Here is a 21,951-nt window from a genome sequence, read left to right as displayed (position 1 = left end):
GAGAATGATCTGACAGAACATTCGGATTGAACGGGATGCTCCTCGGAAGGAGTCGTGCGCGATAGAAGGATAATGTTTGATGACTATGCCCAGGGAGATTCCTAAGCTGATGAAGCATAATTTCTATTGATAAGAGACAGCCAAAAGCTCTGCCCTCAACTCTTCAGTCGCTAGGTAGGTCGAAGAGACGGATGTTTGTACTATGACGGGACAATCCCTTCTTTGCATCATGTTATGCCCTTAGAGCTTCATAATGCATCTCAAAGGTCCCAACCTATGAGAAGGTAGTCTTTCTTCAGGCCAATGTGGAGAAATCCTAAGTAGATCTATTCCCCTTTAAGGTTGATTAGGGAACCCTCAATAATGTACACTGTAATAAGGAATCCCAGATTTAGCAGTCATCTGATCACAAAAATTGAGCCATTTCAATCTATGATTCATACTAGCTTCCTCAGGGCTTGAATACTCTCCGCACACTAATAATGTATATTGATAGTAAGAGTCCACTATAGTTTGGATCCTGTCATCCCAAACTTTTTTCTTCACTTTAGTCTTGTTCATATTGGAAGGTAGATTCAGATCCAAGATATGCTTAAGAGTATCACTTGGTATTACATCACTCAAATCCATAGGGAACTCATCCTTCATAGGAAGGTGTTGAACCAGATTACAATAAAGAAATTGGTTTATGATCTCAAGGGGGGAACCCAAACTTTTCATAGCAGAGCTGTAAATCAGAGGAAGTTTGCTGCTATAAGCAGGGGTAGTTATAAAGTTATCATGAACAGTATAGATAGGTGCTTTTAACATCTGAAGGTGTTCGACCATAGTCATAGCTATATGAGCATCCTTCTGATGGATAAAGTTGACGAAGGTAGTGACCTCTATCTTCCTCTTGTCTCTCTTATCAGAAGGTACTCTAAGAGTTACTTGACGTCTCTTCTTACTAATTTGATCATATATCGATATGTTAATTGGAACCATTTTCATATAGTCTTGTATTGTTATAAAGGTATCAACTTCATACAGTACTGCACGGTCACTAGAAGATATGAGCCAACCTATACAACTGATCAAACGAATAAGACAGTCCATGTTTTGGAATTTCTCTCTCCAGAAATCAAAGCACAGTTGAGCAACAGAAAATCACTCTTTATGACTAAGGAATTGAGAGAGAATACTCTTCTTTATATCTTGGGTAGTGCTAATAACCGTCTTACCATAGATTATTGGCATGAAGATGCTTTTCACTATCTTTCGATCTAAAAGCTTGTTAATTGTCGAGGAGAATTCGTGGTCCTCAACCAGTGATAATTCATCGTTCTCATCCAATGTGTATTTCTTCTTATCAGAAATATAAGATTTAAGTGCTTCTAGGATATCCAGATAAATATCTTTGATTTCCCCATCATTGGAGGGAAAGAGATTAGTAGACTTAGCGATATTTTCATCTAGTAATAAGTAAGACATTATTTGATACGCACTGGCATATGTGTCTTGGGTAATTGGAATGCAACTTATAGAACTCCATTGATCATGTCTGATAGATAGATAACCAGATAAAAACTGAAAAGGATGTTTAGCAAGAGTTGATAACTGTACATAAACACTTGCTTTTTCCTCATCCATTGAATTAGGTTTCATTTTAGAGGGGAAAACATTGTACTTTTCGAGTTCGGTTTCTATTGAAGAAGATAAATAGGATACGACATTTACAGACTTGAGGGTACGAAAATGGAAGCTTGTAGAAGCTAGTGCTATATCTTTACATATACTTGATTGTTCTATATCAGATGGCTCATTCACAGCAAATTCTACCAGGCTTCGGGAAAGATCCCTTTCATGAAAATGTAATACACCACAGCGATAGATTCGACCCCAGAAATCCAAAAAGGCTGGTAAATAAAATTGAAAACCCTTAAAAGCAGACGCCAAATTAAAAATCAGATGCTCATAACGAGCCTTCTGCATGTCTTTTTGTAAAATGAGTAATAACTCATTATATGAATATTTGGATTTAATAAAGTCATTTTTCATGTATAATGAACGAAGTTTGCCTGTGCTATCCCTCATATTCATATAGGCTATAAACCTAGGGGCAAGCAATCTATGTTTGACAAAGGTCTTTTCGTTATCAATTATATATTGAAGAAATTCAGAATTGATTTGAAATGGCTGATTCTGGAGAGTATTCATAATATTGCATATTTTTTCTTGATTATAGAGCTCAAGATAGAAATTGTGGACGTTAGTAGAAGTTAAAAGACTGTAACGGCCATACATTTCACTGGTAGGTTGACTTAGGTAACCACCCTTGAGATCTGACAGAGTCACAGCATCAGATTTAGCACTAGAACTGCTCCAGTCTATTGGAGGATGTACCATTGGCAAGTTGAGCTTGATCGGTAATAACGAAATATCAAAGTTACAAATAACATAACCGGCTTTAGGAGTATAATGGGATTTGCCTTTCTTAGCTACATCACTTGTGCTGTTACACTCTATCGTAATCAGTCCACTTTCTATCATAAACTCTACCAAAGCACTACCTATGGGGTACATCTTCTTATTTGATATTTTTTTACTGATACTGACGGAGATTGACTCCTTAAATTCTTCTATGTCTTCTGGTGCTATATTAACTTTAGCAATCTCTTTCGCCAACCTTCGTTGTTTTACTATATTGATATGAGATCGAACATGTCCTTCCAGTTGCTCAATCAGGGTAGCAACACGAACCATTATATTGACATCGGAAGAGCGAAATAGCACACAAAGAACATGAACAATCAGTCCCTCCAACGTGAACTGACTTAATTCACTAAGCAAGGCGCGATCCTCCTCATTCTCCTTGTTAAGCTTATTAAAAATATAAAATTTAGCACTTTCTCTATTTTCATCAATGAGGATATTTAGGATATTTGTAGTAGACTTATGAAGGGATTGCTCGTCAAATTGTATTGTCATCTCTTCGATCTGCTTCTGTAGATCATATAATTGATTTTAGTTGCCACCACCTTACCCATAGTTTCATTTTGATTTCTAAAATCATTTAATAAATTAATAACGAAATCTGTGTATTTTCTATGAGAGGTCTTCTTCTCTTCTAATGAACCAACTAGCAACTCCGCAGAACTATAAAATTCATTCCAGAACTGTGAAAGACGAACCTTAGTATCCGGGTCTTTCTTAGATGAAGAATCGCGATCAACCTCATTTTGAACCCAACTTTCTAGGGTTGTTTTTTTTTCCATGGTATTCTACATATTGAAGGCTGGGCTTACAGAAGGATTTTCCCACATCAGAGCGTTCGGTACCGAGTCCCTGGAAGCGTTCGGTACCCAGTCCCAGTATATCTGTATTTCAGCTCTTGAGCGTTCGGTACCTACAGGCTGAAGTATTGAATAAAGATTTTTATTTTTATTTTTTTGGGAGTAATTAATATAAAGTTTTTTAATTTTATTTTTTTTTACCATGTTTTGTAAAACCGTGGGGAATCATTAGTATTAAGTACTCTGCTCCCTCACCCCTATCTCTTAAAGGCTCTGCACTCCCGCATTATGATTGATCATGTGCAATGTTGTAATCCTGCTGTTCCTTATCCCCCGCTCCACAGCTGCTGGAGACTTAGTCATATTTTGAGCCTTTTGCGATACTGATTGATGTTATGGGGGATTACTTGGGTTGGCCGGACTATTTTTTGCGAAGGCCGAAGGACTGAAAAATGAGGTTTTTGCTGTTATTGGACAGAATTGGTGCCGTTTTCCCATGCCTCATTTTCCATAATATGATTATGAGCTGCAGAATGCTTGAAGCTGGAATTTTAGCATTGACTTTGGAACACAGGGAAAACTACGCTCCTAGGATGCCTTCTTCGAGGTTGATTCCCCCAGATCAAATGACAAGAAGCCAAAAGTGAAGATGGTAGTGGAGGAATCTGATGGGTAGGCGAATGGGGGTTGAATACTCCGAGTCAACAAGGTTGGTTGGAAAGCCTCAGAAGAGCCGTGATAAAGAACAGTCTCGGAATAAGGAGCCCGAAGGGAAATCAAAGCGGGATATGGATTAAATCTTCCTCCCCCAAAATGTACCAAACTCAACATAAATGGATCAGCTGCTATGGGAGAGAGTGCAGGTGGTGGTATCCTGAGAGAGAGTTAAGGTCAAATTTTTTTCCTTCTCTTCATTCTATCACAATGGTACTAACATGATTGCTGAGCCTAGAGCTCTCAGAGATGGGTTCAAACTATGTTCTGATAAGGGCATCCAAGTGAATGACATCGAATCTGATTCCAAAGTTATGGTGGACTCCATCCTTGGTCTTATATCTACTCCACCCCTTGACATGTGCTTTACTTGATCAGAGAATGCATCAGCTTATTGTCTTCTGGCATGATGGTTTCTCACATCTATAGACAAGGCAACTCAATTGCAGACAGACTGGCTTCTCACGCTTACTCTCACAGGTCTGATTGCATCGTTGAAGCTGCTTCTTTTCTCTTGCAAACAAGCCTACTACAATGACAAGGAAGGCCTTTACTCTTATTCCTGTTCCCGGAATGCTTTCTTTCATCAAAGTCACGTAAGAAATAGAAAACGTACAACTCGTACAGTTAAAGACTTGTCAATTCTTGGTTTAATACTCATTCGAAAATGATGGGTGTCAGAATTTCTCACTTTTCAGGCAGTCTCATCCGTGTAAGAATTAGGAATTCTTCTTCCAACTCGCTCCAGAATGGGCGTTATGGCAAAGAACAAGAAGAAAACAAAAGGGGAAATTTGTCCAATAGTCACAAATGGTGCCTCCACAGGTTGATATCCGAACCAACCTAGTAGTAAGTGATCCGCCAAAAGCAACCAAAATATTCCTTGGTGAATCGGGCGAAAACTTGAACTACGTACATACATACTTTTAAAAAAAGGTAAAGCCAACAGACATATAAAAACTGGTGCTATTGCGGCTACACCTCCCGCTTTGTTAGGTATAGTACGAAGAATGGTATGGATCGGTAGGAAATACCATTCCGGTACAATATGAGGCGGGGTGGGCATCGGATTAGCAGGTATATAATTGTCGGGATGCCCCAAAACATTAGGAGCATAAAAAAATAAGAATGGAAGAAAAGATAGCAAAAGCTACCCAACCTACTAGATCCTTTACATAAAAATAAGGGTAAGAAGCAATTTTATCCATCTCTGAATGTACACCCAATGGATTATTTGATCCATATTGATGCAATGCGGCCAGATGAAGAAGACTGGCACCTACTAAAAGAAAGGGGAGTAAATGATGAAGATTAAAAAAACGATTTAAGGTGGCATTGTCCACGGAGAAACCACCCCAAAGCCAAGTCACTATGGTATCTCCTACTACAGGTATGGCGCTAGCTAAGCTTGTAATTACTGTAGCCCCCCAAAAGCTCATCTGACCCCAAGGTGGTACGTATCCTATAAAAGCTGTCACAATCATTAATAGTAAGATTATAACTCCGAGACACCGAACAAATTCCCTAGGACTGCTATAACTCGCATGATATAGACCACGAAAAAGATGAAGGTGAACCACAATGAGAAACATACTTGCCCCATTAGCATGCATATAACAGAGCAACCAGCCCCCTTCAACATCCTTCATAATGTGTTCTACGCTGTTGAAAGCTAGATCCACATGGCTTAGGTTTTTAAATATTTTTTAAAAATTAATATTTTCAATATAAGTTTGTAAAATTAATGTATAAAAATATTAATAATATTTATATGAATTTTTAATTTTATGCATTTTAAATTTAAGTTTGGTGTGAATTTAAAAACAAAAATTTACTTTATTTCATTAAGTTAAAAATTTGATATTTAAAATTCGTCGTGAGTTGAAAACTAGGTCGTTGAACCGAAATTGCTTTACCCGAGTGAAGGACGAGAAATTTTATTATCATTATTTCTAATCTTATTGAATTAAAGTATGCCAAAAACATTAAAAAAACTAAAAATCTTTGCTTTTAAAAAACACGCCAATATGTTTGGAAACTTTGGTAAAATTTAATCATTTTTCTACACTAATCACCCTCAATAATTTAAATTTTACCGATTTCTTGCAAATGAGGGCATTGCAAGATCTTAAGTGTGGGAAGGGGTTAAATTCTTTCGGATTTTTAAAATTGTTAAATTCTTTCAGATTTTTAAAATTTTTGACTTATACACTTGGTTACCATTAAAAATACTAGTAACGCAGTAGTTGTATTAGAATCTAGTGCTCTCTGATAATAAAGAACAACCCTAGTCTTATATACTGACTACCCAATTCTAGTAAAATTTTTCAAAATTTTCAAATAAATGAATTCAAAATCATGTTTATACATATTTATGAACGATAAAACTAGGTGTTAACACCGAAATTATTGTTACCTCAGAAAGGACATAAATTGAGAAACAACCTAAAATGTTAGAATTCATTTAAAATGGAATAGAGGACAATAAAAAGGCAAAGAAAGGAAAATAAAAGCCAAGTGTGGGAAAAATTTACCAAGATATTTAGAACATATATCACATATTTTTGTACAAATAATTGAAGATACTTTTGTTTTGGACAAAATTAACTGTTTTACCAGGTAAATTGTAATATATTTGAAAGAAAGATGGATCTACACGATGAATCAATTCCATCATTAAAAGGAAGTAAAGTCTTCTGAAAAAGAAACGCGCTTCTTGATTTAGGTCAGGAAGTTGTCGTCCAGACCAGTTGTAGAGTCTACGAAAAACCTTGAAAAGTTTTCTCGAAAATCAGCTGGAAATCCACGGACCTCAGCATCAAACAGGGTGGCCATGTGGTCAGACTTATCTTAACCATGAGAGGATCTGTCTCGTAAAATGGGGAGGGCACCGTGAAAATTAGCTTGATAAGACTAATGAATCAGACCCCCAGAAAAGGATAATCTCCTTAAAGATCAAAAATCAGCTTTTAAGCCTGATATCACTCAATCCTTGAGATTGACCTTAAAGATTGAGAATTACAAACTCATGGAATTCAATGATATCTAAACTCGAGCTTGAACGAGAAAATATTTTGATCATATTAAAACCGATTTGTTTTCTAAAAACCTATTTTCAATGCGTTCATTACCATTGAACGTAAAATCCTAAGAATTCACCGGAATTCATTAGGTCACCTGAACCAAATCGAGTGTCAACCGTAAGAACGGTGTGTAACAACCCAACCCGTTAACCTTCCGAAAATGTGGCACAAAAAAAAAATTTCTGGAACAGTTGATCTGGACGGCGTCCAAAAGCTTGGACGACGTCCAGAACTTAAGACTGGGACGGCGTCCAGCCATCTGGGACGGCGTCCAGATGTACTAAAACATTCTGATCAGTTTTTCGAACACACGCGGGTGAAAACCCGCTTCCCGACACTTTTAAAATAAAACACTTTCACAATAGATTACAATAGTTTAAACTAGGAGTTTTCCACAATAAAAACCGAGTTTTACGACACCGGGCCCACATCGACCCAAAATACCACAAGTGACTATTTCGACCCATTAGTTTATACAAAAACATAGACCGAGCATGGGATTGGGGACACGCTACCCAATCCTAATCAAATCCAAAAGCAAGTCTTCTAAAGCAACTACGCAAGTCCACTAGTCCCAGCGCTTACCCGAGCCACCGCATCCGTGCAATCTATAAAAATGTAAACAACGAGAGGGTAAGCTAACGCTTAGTGAATGATAATATACTACATACATATATATGCATAAAATGGACACGCCTCACAAAATCAAATACCGTATACCGGAGCATCCAAGCATAAAGGCAAGCTAGTCTAAGCATACCGTAAGATCACTAAGCAACGAGCTAAAGATACATCAACAAAATATAAGTTCACCAACAACGATGTGAACAATGCCAATAAGGTACACCCGGAGGGTTAGCTACATCACGACAATACAACATTATATGTATACAATATATATATATATATATATATATATATATATATATATATATATATATATATATATATATATATATATATATAATTTGCTTACGCTTACAACACAATAACCATGGTTAACCAATAGTACAAGGGAACGGCGCTCGCGAAAACGCCATCGGTGTTCATAACATCCGTTAGGGCACTTAACACCTCGCACCACTTACCCCTAGGGTGGCACCTTAACACCTCGGCACATCACCCCTAGTGGCATCTTAACACCTCGATGCAACACCCATTATTTTACGGAGTGGTGTCTTAACACCTCGACACTACACTCCTAGGTGGCATCTTAACACCTCGATGCTACACCCGAGTGGCATCTTAACACCTCGATGCTACACTCTTCACGTGAAATATGGTGTCTTAGCACCTCGACACTACACATTTCACGCTACAACAAATAGATACATTATATACCTACACATATAATTATTCCACTCACTATATTAACCCTTCGTCATTGGGGTTATATAAGTCCACATCACACTCCTATGTGACAACGTACACACAAAGTGTGCACCTCGCCAACGTGGTCAACCAAAACGCACAACCGTGCCAATTGGACCTATACACAAGTCCAATAATTCCACCTATACGAGAAGCGAGCTCTACAAGCGAGAACCCCTTCTCCCGACCCGCACCCATCCTACACATACATATGCATATAGGATATTAACACTCACCTAGTCATCTTGATGAATGCTTCCAAGTAAACTGCAACGCGCCAAATGGAAAGTACCTATTCCATTATCACAAACACAACAACACAATTAGGGTTGACTTACAAACCAACCCAATTGACACCTAGTGCAAATTCGACCCATTTGCACTTCCAAGCACGAAACGCGCCCAAACTAACCAATAATCACTAACACGAGTGAAAATGGTCCTAACACGCCAATTAAACCCGAACACAAGTGTTAAACACGTGTCATACCCATTTTGACACCAAAACCCTAATTTTGACCCATTTCAAAATTAGTTAGCCAAACTCACCCAAAAGAGTTTCAACACTTCCATAATCACTAAACCTAGTGATTAAACTCAAGATCAAACCCTAATCAAGGCTAGAACGTCAACCAACCCAAAACCCGCCAAGTGACAAGATTAACAAGTCACCATGAACCTACTTCATCATCTAAAAGGGTTTCACAACAATCTAGCTCAAAACCCTAACTTGAACATCAAATCTAACAAATGAAATTCGGAGTTTGAGCTTACCAATACCACCACAACGTAGCTAGGAGCGAGATGAACAACTTTAGAACCCGAGCTTTTGCGAGAATCCGACTCCTTCTTCTCCAAATCCACATCTCTCTCTCTCTAGAACTTCTCCTCTCTCTCTAAATAATGTTGGGAGTGTTTGTGAAGATGAAATATGATCCACAAATGACCAAGGAACCAGCCTTGAAGGCTCCAAACCGGCATCCAAGTGATTTTACCATTTTACCCCTTTTAAAATAATTAAAATAGCTAGCTCGACAGACCGTTTGGACGGCGTCCCAAACTTTGGACGGCGTCCCACCTTTTGTTGCTGGACGGCGTCCCCCCTATCGGGACGGCGCCCCACCTTTTGTTGCTGGACGGCGTCCCTCCTATCTGGACGGCGTCCCGACCTACTGCAAAATCAGAAACAAAAACAGGGTGTTACAACTCTCCCCCACTTAGAATCGATCACGTCCTCGTGATCCTCGTCACTTAACCAAACGGACCACACTCCACGGTCCTCAACATAAGTCCCAATCCGACTTTCCTAGTCAACTCTTCCCAAGGAATCACCTTTAACAACTAGAATTGTCTCCCGCGATTTATCAAACCCACTATCCGAGCACTAAAACCATGCTCATTCCCTATCATCGGGAAAACTCAACCAATCTCGGACCGAGATATCAACCCTTCAGCGTACCATTACAGGTACAATGCTAGAAGCAACCAAGTCTCAATCCTAAAGTCAACAATCTGAAACGATGAAGACCTGACCACATGAATCCTTACGGATTACACTTACCACTAAACATCCTTTGTAGTACGCAATACAATCAATACGCCACTATCCTAACATCATAAACAACGGCTAAAACCAAAAGCGCCCAAAACGACTATGGCAATGCTAATCCTAAGGTGTACAAAATTGGCTATTGTCACACCCGTGACAACATGTGAGTGAAACACGGCTATCGCATCACAAATCACACCACACGGTCCTCACGACCCCACCATCGGCGTATAAAACAACCGATAGTTCCCACAACACAAATCAAGAATGGTACTCTCATTTCCCACCGGTACTCGCATTTCCCGATAATGTTATGCCATGCCGACGTAACACTACTCTCCTGATGAAGTCAGCGGACCCTGAAGGCCATGCTTCACCAATCTCAACACCAGATGAAGTCAGTGGACCCGAAAGTCATGCTTCACCGATATATCACCTCGCTCATGATGAAGTCAGCGGACCCGAAGATCATGCTTCACCAATCGCATACTCCCATGATGAAGTCAGCGGACTCCGAAAGTCATGCTTCATCATTCATCAATACCACGATGAAGTCAGCGGACCCCGAAGGTCATGCTTCATCAATCACATACGCACTTTCGGCCTCAAACAACGAGTAGTGCAACATCGCGCTCTGTTACACTATAGTGAACCCTAGCGGATACCACTAACCATCCATAATCGAGCAAGAACCACATATATCGAACATAGGTACCAAACAATAATTCTCCAAAAGAGAACCCGACTCACACACATCCCTTAACCGAGGGATTTTACCTTGCTCGCCAAACACGTCCATTATCTCTCAACGAGATTCACCAACATACCACCTCAGTGATAATTTACAAATCCAATATCATAAGTACAAGTTAACCAAAATTGTACTCTACCACAAATTGACCCAAACTGTGTCTCGACCAAATTTCCGGATCTACCAAAAGCATCATCCGAAATCTCACACTAAAACTTCCTCGTGCGGGAGTGTAACTCCCCCACTTGGAACTACGTTCCAATATCCACAACTCGTACAATGCTACCAAAGGTAGACTTTACCAACAATTAGGTTCACACGACCCATCACTACATCTTGCTCCAACCATGAGCATACAAAGGATTTCAAACGATCCTTAAACACTTCAAATGAAAAGTGTACCACAAAATGCACAAACTATACTCTCGCAATCATCCAATTGCTTTAGTTTGTCAGATTTCAACCCAGTCACTCATGTACCTAAGGGTTTCTCCGGTACCCTAAGTACAACGTAACCGCATCACTATCGGAGTCGAACACCACGCTAGTAGGTATAAGAGAGGCACCTAATGTCGCGTCATGTAGACCCCATTACCAACATACATCGAGGTCCAAAACACTCGATCTCAAGGGTTCCAACCACCCGACGAACCTCACGGTTCATCAACTTTAACACGAGGGCGAACACGCTCTAACATCCGAACACCTAAGCCCATCCACATGGCTTGGTAGAAACATTCCCAATACTAAGGAATGCTTGGTTGCACCAAGTCTTACGCCCTTCGCCCAACAATCAAAACGTCACCATAGGGTACTTCCATTAGGAACGTCACCCATAACAACAATATCAAGCACAACACGATGCATTTAACATACACCAACTCAAATGGCACATAATAAATTATCAAAGGACATATTTATTAAAATGAAACGTACCATAACGTCTCCTTGCCGCACCCGTCCCCGCTAACTCGGGACATTCTGACTTACGATGTCCTTCTTCTTGGCAATTGAAGCATACCGTGCCATCACCCTTTGGCAACGGACATTTTCAAGACTTGTGACCCCTCACGCCACAATTGTAACACCTAGACGCACTAGAATCCGATATACCCGTCCGTGTACCACCCGTGCTCACGCTCGGACCCTTAGTCCTCTTACTTGGAGCACCATAAGAAACAACCCTTCTCTCACTTGAAGGTTCACCAACCTTCGATCGCGAATACGACTTGAAATCTCTAGCCGCGGCGAATAACTCCGCAAACGATCTCGCCTGAACTCTGCTAATCTTACTCTTCAAGTCATTATTCAAGGTTCGATAGAAATCTTGCATCAACAAATGATCATTCCCCAAATACTCCTGGCAAAAACGAGCCTTTGTCATAAAGGTCGTCTTGAGAGTATTCAAATCCATAGAACCCTGTTGCAAATTTCGCAACTCATTACGTAATTCCCACAAGTCGGCCGAAGTTCGGAACTCCTCGAAGAATTCCTCCTTAAACTCGTCCCACTATAAGGCCATAAACGTTTCGCCACCGACAAGATCAATCTTACCATCCAACCAATCCCTCGCCCTACCCCGCAACAAACTCGTAGCGAGTCTCGTCTTTTTCTCGGGAGGGCAATCAATAGTACGAAAACACCCTTCAACATCCGAAATCCAAGTTGTGCTTACCAAAGGATCCGGTTTTCCGTCATACATCGGGGGTTTAGTCCTCATGAAGATCTTAAGACAACGCTCCATTTCACCACTACTTTGAAGTTCGGAATACTTCCTATCCATTTCTTCTCGAAACGCACTCATTTGCTCCGCAACGGCGGCCGCAACTCTAGCGTTAAACTCCGCGTCATTCGCCTCGATCTCGTTTCGCGTCGTCATTCTAAAGAATGCAAAACGATTAGTCCACGAACGTATAAAACCGCACGCACAACACCGTCCCATCTTGCTAAACACTCGTCGTACATCACTCGTTAGACACGATTTGCACCCGTAATAAGGTTTGCAAGTTCTTATTATGTACACACGCCGCATCGACTCGTTAGTACAACGACTGCCTCGCTCGATGATATAAACAAACACAACCACAAACAAAACACAACGCAAGAATCAATATCGCAACACAATAGCATATTAATAATATCTGCATTACTAATATAAACGTTAGTCAACCTACAATCAAGGCACTAACTAAACTCATTCCGACCCGTAATCCTACAAGTCCCGCAACAAATAAACACACACAAAAGTCTAAGTCTAGGCACCTATCTCAAGTAACCTAAATCCCTTAGACCATGCTCTGATACCACTTGTAACAACCCAACCCGTTAACCATCCGAAAATGTGCCACACAAATTTTTTTTTTCTGGAACAGTTGATCTGGACGGCGTCCAAAAGCTTGGACGGCGTCCAGAACTTAAGACTGGGATGGCGTCCAGCCATCTGGGACGGCGTCCAGATGTACTAAAACATTCTGATCAGTTTTTCGAACACACGCGGGCGAAAACCCGCTTCCCGACACTTTTAAACCAAAACACATTCACAATAGATTACAATAGTTTAAACTAGGAGTTTTCCACAATAAAAACCGAGGTTTACGACACCGGGCCCACATCGACCCAAAATACCACAAGTGACTATTTCGACCCATTAGTTTATACAAAAACATAGACCGAGCATGGAATTGGGGACACGCTACCCAATCCTAATCAAATCCAAAAGCAAGTCTTCTAAAGCAACTACGCAAGTCCACTAGTCCCCACGCTTACCCGAGCCACCGCATCCGTGCAATCTATAAAAATGTAAACAACGAGAGGGTAAGCCAACGCTTAGTGAATGATAATATACTACATACATATATATGCATAAAATGGACACGCCTCACAAAATCAAATACCGTATACCGGAGCATCCAAGCATAAAGGCAAGCTAGTCTAAGCATACCGTAAGATCACTAAGCAACGAGCTAAAGATACATCAAAAAATATAAGTTCACCAACAACGATGTGAACAATGCCAATAAGCTACACCCGGAGGGTTAGCTACATCACGACAATACAACATTATATGTATACAATATATATATATATATATATATATATATATATATATATATATATATATATATATATATATATATATATATATATATATATATATATATATATATATATATATATATATAATTTGCTTACGCTTACAACACAATAACCATGGTTAACCAATAGTACAAGGGAACGGCGCTCGCGAAAACGCCATCGGTGTTCATAACATCCGTTAGGGCACTTAACACCTCGCACCACTAACCCCTAGGGTGGCACCTTAACACCTCGGCACATCACCCCGAGTGGCATCTTAACACCTCGATGCAACACTCATTATTTTACGGAGTGGTGTCTTAACACCTCGACACTACACTCCTAGGTGACATCTTAACACCTCGATGCTACACCCGAGTGGCATCTTAACACCTCGATGCTACACTCTTCACGTGAAATATGGTGTCTTAGCACCTCGACACTACACATTTCACGCTACAACAAATAGATACATTATATACCTACACATATAATTATTCCACTCACTATATTAACCCTTCATCATTGGGGTTATATAAGTCCACATCACACGCCTATTTGACAACGTACACACAAAGTGTGCACCTCGCCAACGTGGTCAACCAAAACGCACAACCGTGCCAATTGGACCTATACACAAGTCCAATAATTCCACCTATACGAGAAGCGAGCTCTACAAGCGAGAACCCCTTCTCCCGACCCGCACCCATCCTACACATACATATGCATATAGGATATTAACACTCACCTAGTCATCTTGATGAATGCTTCCAAGTAAACCACAACGCGCCAAATGGAAAGTACCTATTCCATTATCACAAACACAACAACACAATTAGGGTTGACTTACAAACCAACCCAATTGACACCTAGTGCAAATTCGACCCATTTGCACTTCCAAGCACGAAACGCACCCAAACTAACCAATAATCACTAACACGAGTGAAAATGGTCCTAACACGCCAATTAAACCCGAACACAAGTGTTAAACACGTGTCATACCCATTTTGACACTAAAATCCTAATTTTGACCCATTTCAAAATTAGTTAGCCAAACTCACCCAAAAGAGTTTCAACACTTCCATAATCACTAAACCTAGTGATTAAACTCAAGATCAAACCCTAATCAAGGCTAGAACGTCAACCAACCCAAAACCCGCCAAGTGACAAGATTAACAAGTCACCATGAACCTACTTCATCATCTAAAAGGGTTTCACAACAATCTAGCTCAAAACCCTAACTTGAACATCAAATCTAACAAATGAAATTCGGAGTTTGAGCTTACCAATACCACCACAACGTAGCTAGGAGCGAGATGAACAACTTTAGAACCCGAGCTTTTGCGAGAATCCGACTCCTTCTTCTCCAAATCCACCTCTCTCACTCTCTAGAACTTCTCCTCTCTCTCTAAATAATGTTGGGAGTGTTTGTGAAGATGAAATATGATCCACAAATGACCAAGGAACCAGCCTTGAGGGCTCCAAACTGGCATCCAAGTGATTTTACCATTTTACCCCTTTTAAAATAATTAAAACAGCTGGCTCGACAGACCGTTTGGACGGCGTCCCAAACTTTGGACGGCGTCCCACCTTTTGTTGCTGGACGGCGTCCCCCCTATCGGGACGGCGTCCCACCTTTTATTACTGGACGGCGTCCCTCCTATCTGGACGGCGTCCCGACCTACTACAAAATCAGAAACAAAAACAGGGTGTTACACGGTGGTTGCATAGCATGGTCGAAGACAGGACCTTGTGCCAGACCGAAAAACTATAGGGTGATCTTTACTATTGCTCCTACAAAGGATAGTAATTGCATCCGACATGATATAGACCATAATTAAAAGCATGTCACGGGACATTGCCTTAACAGTTGATTGTTCAACGCTTTCCTTTACAACCGGACGGTAGTTTACCAAAAGGTAATATACGGAGCAAGTATACTGGATGTGTTTCTTTCCTAATACAAGGTTAGTAAGTGGGTGACACAAAACCATAAGTTTTGAGCTAAAATTTTCAAATATGAAACTCACAAAACCCACAAAAACAATTTTACAAACACCAGTGAAGGGTTATTCCGGAAAACTTATCTAGGATAAAAGCTAGATTAAATTTTCAAAAGATCAAATGTTTTCATAAAGATCCAATTTCCAAATGGATCTAAATTTTCATAGTCATGTGGGACTGTAAACCACATCGTTACTACCATTGTTCATACCGCCATATAAAAATCACTGATGTACAAAGTGTGAAGAATAAAGAAGTGATTCTAGTATTTTTATTTCAAGACTATATTGCTTGAGGACAACCAACACTCAAGTGTGGGAATATTTGATAATGCTAAAAACAAACATATATTTCATAGCATTATCCCTCAAGAAAGACAAGCTTTTAGTTGCAATTGTTCTATTTACAAGTGATATTCGTTTAAATAATAAAAGGTGAAGACAAAAGGCAGATTCGACGAATTGAAGACGCAAACGACCAAAAAGTTAAAAAGTACAAAGTACAATCAAAGAGGTTCAAATTATTGATGAGAAACGTCTCAAAAGTACAAGAGTACAAGCCGCAAAATGCAAAGTTCAAATTATTAAATCGTATAAAAGGACGTTTGAAAATCCGGAACCGAGACATGAACCAACTTTCAACGTACGACGCAACGGACCAAAAATTACAAGTCAACTATGCACAAGAATATAATATAATATATAATTAATTATATATATTATTATATAATATATATTTACGCAGCCCACGTTTTGGATCATAATGTGAGCTGTATTTCAGACCTCCGCACTCGCGGAGTTTAGAAGAACAAAAACTCCGCACTCGCGGAGCTGCACAGTAAATTGTGGGCCTATAAAAGCCATCGAATTCTGCACGAAAAAACAACATCTATTTCTAATCTATCTCTCACTCTCTACGTAATATATATATATATATATATATATATATATATATATATATATATATATATATATATATATATATATATATATATATATATATATATATATATAAAATTTATAATTTTAATTTAATAATAATAAGGGTATGTTAGCGAATGTTGTAAGGGTGTAAGTCGAAATTTTGTCCGTGTAACGCTATGCTATTATTAATCATTGTAAGTTATGTTCAACCTTTTTAAATTAATATCTCGTAGCTAAGTTATTATTATGCTTATTTAATGCCGAAGTAATCGTGATGTTGGGCTAAATATTAAAATTGGGTAATTGGGCTTTAGACCATAATTGGGGTTTGGATAAAGAACGACACTTGTGGAAATTAGACTATGGGCTATTAATGGGTTTTATATTAACTTAACGATACCTCGTTAATTTAATATAAAGGTTATAATTTGACGTATCTATAAATAACCACTTACGCTTAATCGGGTACGGTGGGCGGGATATCTATAAATACCAATAATTGTTCATTTTACCGGACACGGGACTGGATTAATAGTTAATGGACTAGTTAAAACAGGGGTGGATTACATTGAAGGGTAATTGGTGTAATTGTTAACAAAGTATTAAAACCTTGGTTTACACGCAGTCGATAACCTGGTGTATTCATTAAACAAAGTAATAAGACCTTGTTACAGTTCGAATCCCCAATTAGTTGGAATATTTGACTTCGGGTGTAAGGATAATTTGACGAAGACTCTCGCACTTTATATTTATGACTGATGGACTATTATGGACAAAACCGTATGGACATATCAAATAATCCAGGACAAAGGACAATTAACCCATGGTACTAAACTAAAAACAACACGTCGAACATCATGATTACGGAAGTTTAAATAAGCATAATTCCTTTATTTCATATTTAATTGCACTTTTAATTATCGCACTTTAATTTATTGTCATTTTAATTTTCGTACTTTTTAATTATCGCACTTTAATTGTCATTTTAATTATCGCACTTTTATTTATCGCACTTTAATTATTGTCATTTACTTTACGCTTTAAATTAAGTCTTTTATATATTTAATATTTTACATTAGGTTTTAACTGCGACTAAAAGTTTTTAAATCGACACACCGGTCATTAAACAGTAAAAACCCCCTTTTATAATAATAATAATAATACTTCTTATATTTATATACAAATTTAGTTTTAAAAATATAGCGTTAAACTTGGCTAGTTCCCTGTGGACGAACCGGACTTACTAAAAACTACACTACTCTACGATTAGGTACACTGCCTATAGTGTTGTAGCAAGGTTTAGGTGTATCCCATCTGTAAATAAATAATTAAAACTTATGTAATTTGTAACGTATTTCGTATTAAAAATATATAGTATTTCGTACCCCACGCTGCACACATCAAGTAGCCAAGAACGACGCTTTTGTTTTCAAAAGCGGCGCTTTTAGGTCACCAAGAGCGACACTTTTCTTTCAAAAGCGACGCTTCTCCTTCGCCAGGAGCGGCGCTGCTGACTGAAAAGCGGCGCTTTTGCATCTTCTACTTACACAATTCTGCACGAACCAAACATCACTTTTTCACACCCAACTCCAATTTTCTCTCTAATAGCGGCGCATCCATAACCCTAATCGACCTAAATCGACCCATAACTTCAATTTTCATCAATTTTCTTGCAAATCTTCATCATCTAACATGGAAAAAGTAAGAATCTATCATTTTAATTCATTCTTTAACACGATTTGGATGATTTTTACTCTTTTTCTCTTTATGCTTAATTCGTAGATTTTGCTTGATTAATGATGTTATTGGTCTAATTGCTGATGAATCTAGACTACATTGTCGTTTATTAATATGATTTGCATGATTAGTTACATCAATTTCAACTTTGCAATTCTAGGGTTCATCCAATTTGGGGGTTTTTGATTTTGAGCCAAATTGGAGTGTTAATTGATGTTATTGATGCTTAAGTGTTAGTCTACCATGATTATCTTGCTTTGAATCCGTCTTTCATGCTTGTATGAATTGAAACTTCAAATTAGGGTTCATAAGTTAGGGTTTTGACTTGGTTTGACCAATTTGAGCATGTAATTTGTGATAATGTGCTTGTTTGCGGTATATTTATATTATAACATGAAGGATTGATATGATTTGATGATTACTCTTGTCTTAGACAAATTTTGAACAAATTAAGCTTTGACTAGGTTTGACTTTTTGCAATTGGTTCATGTTGACCATGTTTGACCAAGATGAGCTTAATAGTTGAATATAATGCATGTTTAGCTTATGATGCTACATATGATTAACAATTAATTGCATGAGCTAAATGTTGCAACTTTTTGAAAAGTTTGAAATTTCACTAAGTTGTTTGCCTTGTTTGATTTCACATATTGACCATGTCTTAATGCAATTGTTTTATTCATGTTTGATATACACGCACATGTTCTGCATGATGAAACTAATTGTGGATCTTTGAAATTAACTTGGAAATTATGATTGGAGTTTGAAATCAAATTATTTTTGTGCTAACTTTTATCCCTCCACAATGTTTTTCTCTTGTTGTCTTGTCTTGTAGACTAACCAGCCCACGAAGTTACATGGCGGCTCAGCAAGTGGAGCAAAACGCCAAAAAAGTATTGGAGTAAAGGGTAGGGTAAACGTCTTGTAGAAGAAGAGGTTGAGGATGAGGAAATGCCACAAATCTCGGAGGATATCCAAAGACTCTCATTAGACCCGTGGTTACAACAAATTTTGCTAAACCTACGTTTTAGAGCGGGCTTAGAGCTTAGGCTTAAGGACAGCTTCTATCTGGAGAAATACATTGACTGGTCTCTTCTTGACGAAGCCGGTCTAACTGTTGAGGTTAATGGTCTTTTTGCGGCTCCATACGGGAACTTATCAATCAACCCTTGGGTTCCAATCTTCGGGTATAATGAGCCCATTTACACTGTCCCGACCCTAGAGTTCACCTCTACCCTGATTGTCAATTTTAAGGTAGCAAAAATCACTGACCAAGATTACATGATCTTTAACTTGGGCGGGCAACAAAGACAGATGAGCATACTCCAACTTATTAGAGCCCTGGGAATTTACACCGAATTTAGAAACACCGATGCACTTTGGGATTTCCTTTTGGCTTGCAAAATCCCTAACACCAACACTCAAGAATTTAATTACTCTGCAACCTGGCACCAAATAAGTGATGGGGCCTTTGGCCTGGGTAAAACTGTAGCCAACACCCTTAAGACACATGAACTTCAGATAATATCCTGCTTCCTTGCGAACACGGTCAACTACCATTTCCATAGCAATGAGAAAATGTCTTATTTAGACATTTGGCTCACTTACCGAATTGCCAATAGGAAGCATGTTCATGTACCCCATGTGATTACTGGCTATCTTTACGATAAAACTGGGACACAAGGGAAGAAAGGCACGGTGGGTGGTGTATTTGTGACAAGGATAGCAAGGTATTTGGGAATTGATGTCTCGAGGTTAACGGCCAATGAAATGGCCAAATTTGGGTATACTGATTTTAAAGGGGGTAAAATTCTGAAAAGGGACATGAACAAACATATGCAAAAGTGGTTTGATCTAAATGCTATTGGGAGAGATGAGGAAGAAGAAGAAGAAAGGGTGAGACATGCGTATGAAATGGGTAATGTAGGAGCAAGTAGTAGAGCACAAGGTGCGGGAGGTAGTAGTAGTGGTGCTCCGAGCGGTTATGACCAAGCTTGGCTTGAGAATCAATTTAATCAAATCAATTTAAACCAAGAAAACCAAGTATACAAGGCAAGTTACCACTTCTCAGGGCTACGTGCGGTTTCGCAATGGCAAGTCCATCGTGGCCAATTAAGCCACGTAGACCCGAATGCACCCTAACCTTTTCCTCCCACATACAACCCGTACAATCTTGAGCAACCCAGAACCCAACCTTTCATTGACCATGACCTGAACGAAGCATTTAGGAGAGCCGAGGAATTTGCGCATTTTGAACGTTTAAGGGAACAACAATAACAGGAGCCAAACGAGGGGAATAGGCCACCGAATTATGACGATTATGCAAATCTGAATCAATTCGGAAGCTCTTACTCTGGAGGGTATAGTTGGTGGTAATTCTATTTGTTGTGCTCTCGCTCTCTTTGCTCATGGTCTAGTTAAAAAAAATTGGTATTTGAATTGTGAAACCTTTTATTTGAATTATTGGCATGTAATAATAATGGACGGACGGTTTGGGAGCTTTTGAACAATTGGTTGATGATCGTGATGTGTTTGGGATGATGACAACAATTTAATTTGTCTTTGATGTTAGTTATTCGTATCCGGACAGCTTGTAGTTACCGGATAAAACATGTTGGCATGTAATAACTTAAGACTATTTAGGATTGTGATGTTTTTATTATTGTTGATTGTGTGATTGATGTCGATTTGATATGTTGGTTGATTCGTCGAATTATGCATGTGTGATGTTGATCATGGATATTTTATGCTTGGTTGTTGAAACATGGAGCTTATATTTTGCTTGTGATCTTATCGGTTGAGTAGTTTAGTTGAATATCTTATTATGTTGGTGAATGTATATATGATTTTGTTGATATGTTTGGAGCATTTTGATATTATTGTGGGCGCACATACTTCCTCGAGTATGGCCCCGCACATTTTGTACCTTGTGAGCATACTTCAATTGTAGGGAATGCCATATGCTTTTGGCTCCTTCTTTTGGCTCATCAAGTAGTACAACGATATACAAGCGACTTTGGTGACTACATATTACTCGAATGGTAACAACAAAGATCGTTTGATCTTTGCCAGTTTTAATTTCTTTATCTAATCTTTTTGATTTCAAAATGTCCCTCATTTTCACTTATTCTTTCGCTTTAATGCAATGAGGGCATTACATACGCTAAATGTCGGGGGAGAGAGTTAAAATTTCGGGCCATTTTTAAACTTTTTCGGGTAAATATATCACATATGTTACAAGGATTGAAGATTGAAATGTCGATCAATTTTTGGAACAAGTTTTTAACCATTACACTAATTCATATCATAAACATCAAAATGGTTAAAACTTGTAAAATTTTTAAACTTTGCGAAAAAGTAAAGTCTTTTCCTCGATTTTCAAAACCTAAGGGAGTAAAGTCTTCCTTAGTTTCATTCTTGCTATCCACCAAGTGAAAGTAAAGTATTTCACTTTTCATATGATTTTGCGCGT

General features: G+C 38.7%; 1 protein-coding gene across 1 annotated transcript; it reads right to left on the bottom strand.

The window, feature by feature from the left end:
* Positions 1-1,146: 1,146 nt before the first annotated feature.
* LOC139870541 (probable DNA-directed RNA polymerase) lies at positions 1,147-3,254 on the bottom strand. The gene is made up of 2 exons (XM_071858326.1): positions 3,069-3,254; positions 1,147-2,982 (listed from the first exon to the last, which is right to left on the bottom strand). The coding sequence occupies exons 1-2, from the start codon at positions 3,252-3,254 to the stop codon at positions 1,147-1,149; spliced, it is 2,022 nt and encodes a 673-aa protein (XP_071714427.1).
* Between the last annotated feature and the right edge of the window lie 18,697 nt (positions 3,255-21,951).

The sequence above is a fragment of the Rutidosis leptorrhynchoides genome, chromosome 10, assembly GCF_046630445.1.
Source record: "Rutidosis leptorrhynchoides isolate AG116_Rl617_1_P2 chromosome 10, CSIRO_AGI_Rlap_v1, whole genome shotgun sequence".
Lineage (NCBI taxonomy): Eukaryota > Viridiplantae > Streptophyta > Magnoliopsida > Asterales > Asteraceae > Rutidosis > Rutidosis leptorrhynchoides.
The sequence above is the reverse complement of the archived record's forward strand: the minus strand, read 5'-3'. Positions and strand labels throughout refer to the sequence as shown.

Bases quoted from the DNA above. Each gene is read 5' to 3' on its own strand.
- LOC139870541 (XM_071858326.1), bottom strand. From the start codon at position 3,254: ATGGAAAAAAAAACAACCCTAGAAAGTTGGGTTCAAAATGAGGTTGAT. The intron at 2,983-3,068 runs GTTATTAATTTA...TATGATCTACAG, and splicing joins ATAGAAAATACACAGATTTC to AAGCAGATCGAAGAGATGAC.